At 38.5% G+C, this 10,688-nt stretch overlaps 1 protein-coding gene across 2 annotated transcripts; it reads left to right on the plus strand.

The window, feature by feature from the left end:
- The first annotated feature begins 3,827 nt into the window (after positions 1-3,827).
- LOC131135890 (putative methyltransferase DDB_G0268948) lies at positions 3,828-10,413 on the plus strand. Of its 2 annotated transcripts, none has more exons than XM_058082302.1 (7): positions 3,828-3,888; positions 6,937-7,064; positions 7,259-7,419; positions 7,582-7,798; positions 7,935-8,038; positions 9,456-9,593; positions 9,994-10,413. In XM_058082302.1, the coding sequence occupies exons 2-7, from the start codon at positions 6,954-6,956 to the stop codon at positions 10,085-10,087; spliced, it is 825 nt and encodes a 274-aa protein (XP_057938285.1). In that variant the 5' UTR covers positions 3,828-3,888; positions 6,937-6,953; the 3' UTR covers positions 10,088-10,413. The 2 variants fall into 2 exon arrangements, with proteins under 2 accessions (XP_057938285.1, XP_057938286.1); XM_058082303.1 differs by lacking the exon at positions 3,828-3,888 and adding an exon at positions 3,914-4,090.
- The last annotated feature ends 275 nt before the right edge of the window (positions 10,414-10,688 follow it).

Genomic DNA, 10,688 nt, shown 5'->3' on the forward strand with positions numbered 1-10,688 from the left:
AAACACACATTCAAAAAGGATCATGATAGAAGAAAAACGACCCCCCTCCCCCAACACTAATATTCCGGTGAGATGCTCATCCCCCCTCACGGAGTGAGCATGTGTAGAGACAGCAAGTTGTACTAAAGCCTTTTTCAACAAAACAGAATGACCTTTGGGATTCAAACAGACCAATCATGGGATGTTGACGTAAAAAGACGTAACAGATGTTGGCCTCAGTCAAGGCTTGGCTTAAGCCAGTCTTACATCAGCTTCTCCACTGAGAGCCCAAGAGGGACATGGTGGTACCAGTCAAATTAACAATCATGTTTTCTGGTCCAAGTCACTGTTGAAACACAAAAACGATGACGACAATTCACATAAATTCCAAGTGGAGCTTGATGGAAATGTGCTGCTGCAATGACAGTATTTTTCCTCATAATATTACGACTTTATTCTTGTAAAATTAAAACTTTTTAGGGTGGCTTTTCTTGTTCATGCACTTTAAACACCCCTGATGCACTCCTTGTATACATACAATCGTATGTCATATTCTTTGCCTAACTCATGGCCAGAAACCTTTCATATATGTCGTTCTAAAACCAGAACTCCATGTATCCACAACAACCGCCATTAAGTTTCAAATGCAGTGATGACTCATATAACACATGCTGGTGAGGTTTCTTTACGTTTTTGAACATCGTGTCCTGTAAGTTTGTATCTGCGCATACCAAACAAAGACTATAGTTATTTTGGATAATGAGGCTGATATAGTTCATATTGTTGTTAATAGAAATGACTTTGTTATTATTATACGTATGTACCAATATTGTCCAGCATGTCATTACTAATACCGATATTGGTATCTTCCCTCAAACTATCCATCCATCTATTTTCTATGCTGCGGGTATGCTGGAGCCTATCCCAGCTGTCTTCAGGCAAATGGTGGGGTACACCCTGGACTGGTCGCCAGCCAATCACAGGGCACATATAGACAAACAACCATTCACACTCACATTCATACCTATGGACAATTTAGAATCACCAATTAGCCCAACATGTTTTTGTAATGTGGGAGGAAACCGGATCCCTCCATTCATTCATTCATTCATTTTCAACCGCTTATCCTCACGAGGGTCGCGGGGGTGCTGGAGCCTATCCCAGCTGTCTTCCAGCCAGGCAGGGTACACCCTGGACTGGTCGCCAGCCAATCACAAGGCACATATAGACAAACAACCATTCACACTCACATTCATACCTATGGACAATTTGGAGTCGCCAATTAACCTAGCATGTTTTTGGAATGCGTCAGGAAACCGGAGTACCCGGAGAAAACCCACGCATGCACGGGGAGAACATGCAAACTCCACACAGTGATGGCCAAGGGTGGAATTGAACCCTGGTCTCCTCACTGTGAGGTCTGCGCGCTAACCACACGACCGCCATGCAGCCCCGGATCCCTCCAACTAATGTCAAATAATAAACACATTATGCTTCTTTTACTGTGATGCCAATGGATGCATTTCACAAATAACAAATGCAGCAACATGCAATACAAGTTATAGAAAAAGTGCAATTTTTTTTCATTATTTTCATATTTCATTTCATTGTTTAAAAACAAGCAATCAAAAATCATAACAATAGTTATCTAAAATAACCTACTATCAACAGGTAAGACAGGTAAGGGTTGTTAAATTCACAATCAAGAGCCCTATAAATATTGTTGGCAATGATACAATTTGGAAAGTGGCACATTTCCATGCGGCACAAACATGAAATAACACCCTCTTTCAAACTGAGTGGGGAAGAAGGACAAAGTCAGAAGCCAAAAACTTGCCACTTCCACATAGATTGGCAGGAGAACTTTTTTTTTTTAATTCTGTCATGTAGGACACGCCATGATTGACTCCATGCAGCATTAAGGTAATGTATTTCAATGTCATGTCTCATCAATGTAACATTACTGACCTGTAGTGACAAGAATACTACATATAAGATGTCTTTCAATGTTTTTGGACTAGAAAAAAATGTTAAATGTAAAAAATGACAGCACTGTGCAGGATAAATCTAAGTTGCGGACATAATGTGTTTTTATAAGAAATCAACATACTTTATATATATTAACTAGTGGGCTAAGAAGACACGACGAGCCAAACCATGATGTAATTGCAATACTTTATTTACCATTAAAATATACCATTAAGCATTGTATATATTGTGCTCTGCAAGATGGATGGTCAACAGGTCATTATTTCTTATTTCTGTTCTCCCTTGAGAACAATTAATAGTACAGGAGTCTCAGGGGCCACTCAGGACAACAAACATGTTTTTCTGTCTATAGTAATAGGTCTTAGACGAATGAGCAACAAACTCCATCAAATAATAAACAGTAGTGGTTTGAAAGTACAGAGATGAGATAATTGGCCTTGAGTTGACTGGGGCTCCTGGGATGCATGTATTCACAGATTGCATATAGATATTGCCTTTGAAGACATATTAAGTGCATACATTTGAATTACATCTTTTGAATGAGAAATGTCCTTCAGCTTCACATCCATTCATGCATCCATTTGTGGAAACTCTAAACCGGGGGTTTGCCAAGTGTGACACTGGTTTTCTTTTGTCATAGTCACATGCAGACCAACATAATAATTCTCATTCTGTTGACAGTTCAACCTTAAAATGTAGTGTATGTTTGCAGACTTGCGGACCTCATAATGTTAATTCATTCATTCATTTTCTGCAGCACTCTCTTGTTTAAGGTGACTGGTAAGCTGGAGTCTATCCCAACTGACTTCGGGTGAGGAGTACATCCTGGACTGGTTGCAGTGGTGGCTCTGGACAAACAGGATTTGCCCTTTTGGCTAGTAAACAACCCTAACAGACAGACAGCATTAGAGATGTGCAACTCATGAGCTATTGACAAAAAATTGACAAAGCCGTCCATAGTAAGAAGGGGCTTCCTGTCATTGCGGGGAATCGCCACAAATATTTTGAAAAACAAGTAAAATGCATTGCAAAAATACACTGCTTTTCAGGAAAATATGCATGACGCATCACATACAGTGTCAGACAAAAATCTAACTTCAAACTTGTGTTTCAATCTCTGTCAACTCATTCACTTACTCACCCCTGCTACCAGTAGCTAAATGGAATAAGTAAACCAATTAACATGTCACTACTGTTACGAACACCCCTGACACACACAGAGATGGCAGTACCAGTCATAAACGAGTCGTTCAAAACTCGTATGTTTTTTTTACTGAATCGGGACTCATAGTGTGGGTTTTCTCCGGGTACTACGGCTTCCTCCCACATTCCAAAAACATGCTAGGTTAATTGGCGAATCCAAATTGAATGTGAGTGTGAATGGTTGTTTGTTTATATGTGCTCTGTGATTGGCTGGTAACCAGTCCAGGGTGTATCCCGCCTTTCGCCCGAAGACAGCTGGGATAGGCTCCAACATACCTGTGACCCTCGTGAGGATAAGCGGTATAGAAAATGGATGGATATTCCAACTCTATAGCTGAAATATTTAATTTATATATATATTTTTTCTAAAGTCCATATGTTATGAAAAACAAACAAACCAAAATAAAGTTTTTTATCCACTATCTTGTTATTACCCAATCCTTGGTTCATATGTTTGAATTTAAGCAGCTGGAAGAGTAAACAACAATAAATACGAGTTTAAATCTATCAGGGCTAAAAAGGTGGGTCGGGTTAGAATGTTGAAAAGTGTGTTTGTATTGTTTATTTCATTTTTATGGCGTAAATCCACATACAAATCCACATACAAATCCACATACAAATCCCCAGTAATCTTGATCCATTAGTCTGTGATCGATTGCATTTGTCTCCGCCCACACAACCGGGTAACTTCCTCATTGCATTGGACATTACTGGCAGGTAAGCTGGTTGAAAGTGACTTTGAGCGTGCTTCTTTTTTTTGTAAACTTTATTTTTTGTTAGCCTCTAAATTGCCAAGTTCCATGTTATTTTGGGGTTGTTTTCAGAGAGCTAGTCACTTGTTTCTCTCAGAGAACACTGGGTCTGGAGTTCACAGTGGGAAACACCACGACATCATCCGTGTGATCGTCTCCTAAATCCTGTATGTTGTCATTGTTAATGAAAGGTAGCACAACTGTAAATGAATACATATGAAGAGTGTGAGGAGGGCATTTGAGTTGTATTTTGGGAGAAATAAGTTTTTGAGGAGCCTGGTAACACTTTTATGACTCTGCCTCTGCTCATTAAAAGTAGTAACGACGCTGAAGTTAAAGACAGTTTTGGATTTGTGAAACATTTATTCTATTAGTGACTGTGTTTTCATGAACCCCAAAGATCTGTACCTCCAGTCCAGATTTGAGATGTCTAGGTCTAGTGGTTTTTAAAGTGGACCAAGTCAAATACGTAGCGTGTGCTGAAGAAGCATCTAAAATATGTGCTTTTATTTCATTTCCCCAAATGAAATAAAAGTTTCACAAATACAATAGTGTGCATCAGTGAAACACTACGTCTTACCTAAAATGTCCAAGTGGATTTCACATTAAGAAGTGTCACAAAAAACACAACATCAGCGCACACACTGGCATTGCTCAATAGTCCTTCCATCTTGAAGGGGAACTGCACTTTTTGGGAAATTTTCAGTCACAATCCTTATGGGAAACATGAACCCATGTTTCTTTCTCTTTTCTGTGTTTTATAACATGAGAAAACAAGTTACTATGAGCTAGCAATGCACGCCATTAGGACACACCTAATTCGACAATGAAGCCCTCATAAAAAACGTAATGTTGCATCATGACATGTTGTGATCACGCATACACAATATGTACACCGATGATAACATGTAATAGTTACATTATCTTGCCGTATTATGATTAAACTTAATGATAAATCATACTTTCTTTCCTACCGTGCTTCCTTGTGCAAAGGTTGCTGAAAAAAAGTCAAAATACTCATCGTCGAGTTTACCCAGCGATTTTTCGACTTTGAAGCCCAGAAACTGCTCGATAATCCATTTACAGTTAACATTGAAAGGGAACTTGCATCTACAAAAAGATGCCAGGTATCTGGCATAGACCAGCGTTGAGAGTAACTCAGATTGAGCTTGAATTTGTTATCTTTATGCACTTTTTCTACCTAAAGGCATACATAGACTGTTAATAGTTGAAGTTGGATTTTTGTTGCATTAAGTTGTTTGTGGTTGTTTTGTTGTTGGCTTGTTTGAAAAAAAAAAAAAATAACTTCAATTTTCAACTTGAAATGCTACAGAGTGGCATGTAATTTGCACCCCGCTCCCTGTATGCACACTCTACGCAAGGGGTCTCAAACTCAATTTACTTGGGGGCCACTGGAGCTAGGGTCTGGGTGAGATTTTCAAAAAAAAAAAAAAAAAAACGCATTTATTAAAAACAGAAAAATGAATAAACTTTGCTTTGGTTCCGATTTTCTACAAGAAAAGCTCTGATAAAACATTCTCATGTTCTCAAATATCTTACTTTTTATTTTTCTACACAAAATAAGATGAAAAATAAATAAACAAATCAAGAATAAAGAAAATCAATCAATCAGTAATAAATAAATAAATATAATAATAATAAAACGGCAAATAATAAAAACTTAAGAAACCACATGTAGTTGGTGGGTAGACAAATTATTTTTTTCAGATTATAATTAACAAAGCATTATTAGAGCCCTGTAGACATGACAAAACACGACTATAGTCACATTTATACTCGCAAACTAGAGAGCTAGCGACCTAAACGGTAGCCTTCAAGTTATTTCCTTTAAACTTAAATAGCCAAAAACTTACCACTTCCACATGGATAGGGAGGATAACTATTAACAGTTATTTAACCTTTACCATGAACATTAATCAAACGTAATCATTTTTTCTGGGTACATGATACCATACAGCATCCATATCAAACTTGCGCGGGCCGCACTAACATTAAACTTTCATATCAAGGCAGGGGGCCTCAAACGAGTGTCCTGCGGGCCACATTTGGCCCACGGGCCGCGTGTTTGAAACCCCTGCTCTACGCAATTCTACGCAAACAACTGCTTACTTAGACAAAATAAATACAGGACACTTATATATTGTTATTTACAGCTTGAGCTTTTGACTCCTCAACATGACCAAGAAGCGCTGGAAAGTCATTGGACTTCAGCAACAGTTTGGTAGATAGTCCAGCTTCGCCCGTGTTCACAAAACAGTCCCATACTTTTCTCTTGCTGGCTCGGAATCATCAACTCCATTTCTACCTGATATCTGAAGCTGTCAAACCTGAACAAACATGTCCTATAGGAAGCCCGTGGTTCTTCCTAACACTGTGGAATCTCAGACAAAGCTGGTAGTGGGTTAGGAGGGGTGGGTTTTTCGATGGGGGGCTGGGCCTACAGCTTGTGCTCACTGTCGGCAGACTGTGATGTCACAAAGATGGTGTTAGAAAAAACTCTCTGAAACCGAGAGTTCAGAGCCATCCCCAACTTTTTGCCGGCTCACTACCAAATGCGCAAACCTCATTATCTGAAACTGTGTCATCTTTTAACACGAGAATACAACATTCTAACTACATTTATAGGTCAGAAAAGTGGAAAAACCATAATAGGACCTATTTACATTTTTTGTTTTATTTTTTATTTTCAAAAGTGACCATTCAACATGCTCATCTTGCATTTTTTTTTTTGTACATAAAGGTTAAAAATTCTTTGAAACAAAATACTGTTCCTTTAAAGGTTCTCGTTGCCTAACATTCCACGTCCCAGTGAACATGGCGAGACCTCCTATTTCACAAGAGCCCCATTGTTTGTTTCCCTCTTTGTGTGTGTGTGTGTGTGTGTGTGGTGCAGGGGGGTATAGTGTCCACCTTACTGGTGTGTGCAGTTGGGTTTTCAGTGAAAAAGTACATTTAAAGGCACTCTCTTTTATTTTGTGACTTTTCTGTTCAGGTCTTATTGTTCTACTTATGGCTCACCGTCTGTTTGAGGGCAAAGAGCATGCTGCCTGCTATTGGAAGTACAGGATTTGTCCATCGGATGACCTGATAAAGTATGTGATTGACTTTGTGGGAAAACAGGTAAACCAGAAAATGCTCTCAAATGTGTTCTTTCTACTGTCAAATCAAGAATGTTCTTGCATATTTTAAATGGGGGTCTTTCCAATAGGTTGGACTAGAAGGGCAGAATATTAGAAATACATTTGTAATAATGCAGAAGTTTTTAAACTCTTATTAGTTTGCTTACTCTTACAACATATGTAACATTTTGGCAGAAAGGTGGCCCGTTAGAGCTTGCAGTGGACGTGGGCTGCGGGTCAGGGCAAGGTACCGTGCAGCTGGCTAAATACTTTGCTTCCGTGGTGGGAACGGACATTAGCCCCGCCCAACTACATGTGGCTTTGGAGCATGCTAAAGAGCCAAACATTACGTATAGGTAAGCATCAGCCTAACTTCACAACTTGAATTGGATAATTGATTCATTAATTAATTCCTGCAGCTTGAGTGGCCCTGAAGAAATGACGATAGAGCTATTTGTTAAATAAAGTATAGCCTGGAACATACTTCACTCATCCTTTTGTTATTGTTGCACCTTTAGGCAGTGTATGGCTGAGGAGCTGCCGTTTGCTGACGGGTCAGTGGACCTGATAACAGCCATGTCTGCTTTCCACTGGTTTGACAGGCCACGGTTTCTTCAGGAAGTCCACAGAGTCCTGAAGCCTCACGGCTGCTTGGCTCTGCTTAACTACACAATTCAAATGGAACTCAGCTACGCCGGTTGCTGCTTGCAGTCACTCAACCAAGTGTGCAAGGAGGTGCTGACGGATTTTTTTTTTTGTTTAATGTAGTTTATAGCTATAAACAGTATTAAATAATTTACAATTTACAGTTAGAACAAATTGCTCTGTGATTATACTGGTGAGTGTCTGATTTCTTTTTTGTGATCCTCAGTTGTATGCAACCTTGGATCCTTACCGTAGCCCTCACCTTGGTGCCAATTCTATTGAGTTGTACCGGGAGGCCTACACATGTCTTCCTTATACTAACAAAGAGTGGTAAGTAACATTATTGTTATTTTATAAAATAGTTGTCCCTCATCTATCACTGTTTTTCAGAATATCCAAATAAATCAGGCATTTTGTGGTTTAATACACATTATTGTCATCCCTCATTTAGTGCGGTTAATTGGTTCCAGACACAACCGCGACATAACTGTTAGCACAGTTAAACTCTTTTTACCATTATTAGAGCTCTGTAAACAGGAAATAACACCCCTATAGTCTCCTTTACACTCCTGTTATTCTTTATTTACACCAAGTTGCATGGAGTGGGGAAGAAGGAAGAAGCCAGAAACTTGCGACTCCCTCATGGAGTGGGAGAATAATTTTTTTTTGTCAGAAATGCCATAATATCATGTCTCATCATTGTCACACTACTAATGCCTAGTGGCCAGAATACTATATATAACTTGTATTTGAAGTATCCTTAGTTCATTTTTGAATAACTGCAATGGAATAAGGGAGCAATGTTCGAACTGCGATGTATTTGTTTAAAAAAATATTTATATTTAAGAAAAGTCATGTATTTTGTGGCTTAAATTCATTTACACATTTATATACACAGCCCAAAAATGGCTGAATGAACTAAAATACAAATATAATGCATTCGGCAAAGACATTGAAAGATATGTATTGATTTTCTATTCCACAGTACAATTAGTAAGTAAGCGTCAGTAATTTTGCCCTGATACGTTGATGAAACCACTGCAGGAAGTACTATCAATCCAGAAACCAGAAGTAAAAGACCAATAAGGAACTGTGACGGGTAATACGAGTGTAAAGGTGTCTGCGGGTTGCTATTTCCTGTCTAATAGGGCACTAATTATGCTTTTTCCATGCACTTTTCTTACTTGTAAACGTTGTTACGATGTTGTATTCTCTTGTTAAACGATGCCAAAGCATCAGATAATGAGGTTTGTGTAAAGTGCACTTATAAAATGTTTAATATTAAGGGAGAAAAAAAAATCTAAATATACATGGCCCTGTGTGAAATACCGAAATACCCCATAAATCTAATAACTGGTTGGGCCACCCACCACTGAAATCAAGTGTTTGCGATAACTTAAAAGGAGTCTCTTACAGCGCTGTAGAGGAATTTTTGAATATTTCACTATGAGAGCCATTATCCACAAAAACATGGTGAAAAAATGGCCCGCCACTCCTGGGTACAACCAACCGAGAGGGCAGCATGACGTACTATGACAATTACAGTGTTGCAATATGTGAAATCTACATATTATTGCTATTGGTGGCAATTAAGTTTTGTAATTGATTGAAAAATTATAATTTATTATCTTTTGTCACGCTTAACTTGTTTAATCCCCCCCCCCCCCCCCCACACACACACTTGTACTGTTGTTTTTTTTCTTTGAGCATATGTACACGATGTAGTTAATTATTGTACCCACTGCAGGAATGACTGTGTGTGGGTGAAAAGACCCATGCCCCTGAGCAGCTACATCGGCTTGGTAGAGTCTTTCTCGAACTATCAGGCTATGCTCAGAGATGATCCTCAGAAGGCCATGAGGCTCTCACAGGACGTCTGTCAAAGGTACTTAACATGCTTGCATAAGAGTTCATTATACTGTAGGGCTGCAACTAACAATGATTTTCTTTGTCATTTGATCTGAGACTTGTTCTCAATTAATCCAGCCATCGGTTAGTCCACTAAGACACCAGGGATGTCAAATTTTTTTTCCAGTGTGACCCACAAACTGAAAAATTAAGGGATGCATAATAGAATTTTTTTATGGCTGACTGAGGAAAATGTTTAAATATTCACATTTGAGAGGCTGAAATCAGAAGATTATTAAATTCCATCAACAGTTGTTGATAGACTGGGTAATTGATTAATCATTGATTTGTTGATTAATTGTTGCAGCTCTACTTCATTAGGTACATGAGGTTTCAGTGTAACGTGTTGAGACATTTCCCTGCCTTCCTCACCCCAGGTTGATGTCTGTAATGAAGGTGACGTCTGCGGAGACAGAAGTAATGGTGGGTGTGAGGTATTTTTACATATTAGCTGAAAATGATTTGTCGTGAAGGAATGTTTTCTTTCTATTTTAAATTGTTCCTTTAAATGTAACACTTACAAGTGCATGTAGAAGCATTTGAAAAAGTGGCCTTAAAAATTAAGGCCACTTTTCCAGAAAATGCATTAATCTCTTACTGTGTTTCCCCTTCTTTTTAGTAGTTGAACCCATTAACATAATATTTGATTCTGCTTCAGGAGCTCTATTGTAAAATACGGGAGTTTTTACTGTTGCCAGCCTAGAATGTTGACTGCCGCAAGAGGCAGTCATTGAATCATTTTTGTAAACGTCTCATACTGTAATTGTTACTGATATACAATGTAGAAAGAAATAAAAACAGTGAAATACAAAAAATACCCTCTGTTGTACACTTTCTACTTTGATTAAATTCACATGAGTGAGACACTAAATTCGATTGACTCTATCAGAGGTATAAACTATAAACGCACACTTTTTACCAGTTGATTAGGGCTTGGGCTTACCTCGAATTTTAGGTCTTCATAATTTTTGGACTGTTGTATGCTGATGACCACAAGATCCATATGAGCCATACTTGGATGAGTTTGGTGTGGAGGTCATTGAAGCTCATCAAATACATTTGGAATGAACTA

This window comes from Doryrhamphus excisus, chromosome 9 (genome assembly GCF_030265055.1).
Source record: "Doryrhamphus excisus isolate RoL2022-K1 chromosome 9, RoL_Dexc_1.0, whole genome shotgun sequence".
In the NCBI taxonomy this organism is placed as follows: domain Eukaryota; kingdom Metazoa; phylum Chordata; class Actinopteri; order Syngnathiformes; family Syngnathidae; genus Doryrhamphus; species Doryrhamphus excisus.

Bases quoted from the DNA above. Each gene is read 5' to 3' on its own strand.
- LOC131135890 (XM_058082302.1), top strand. From the start codon at position 6,954: ATGGCTCACCGTCTGTTTGAGGGCAAAGAGCATGCTGCCTGCTATTGG. The intron at 7,799-7,934 runs GTGCTGACGGAT...TGTGATCCTCAG, and splicing joins TCAACCAAGTGTGCAAGGAG to TTGTATGCAACCTTGGATCC. The intron at 8,039-9,455 runs GTAAGTAACATT...TACCCACTGCAG, and splicing joins CCTTATACTAACAAAGAGTG to GAATGACTGTGTGTGGGTGA.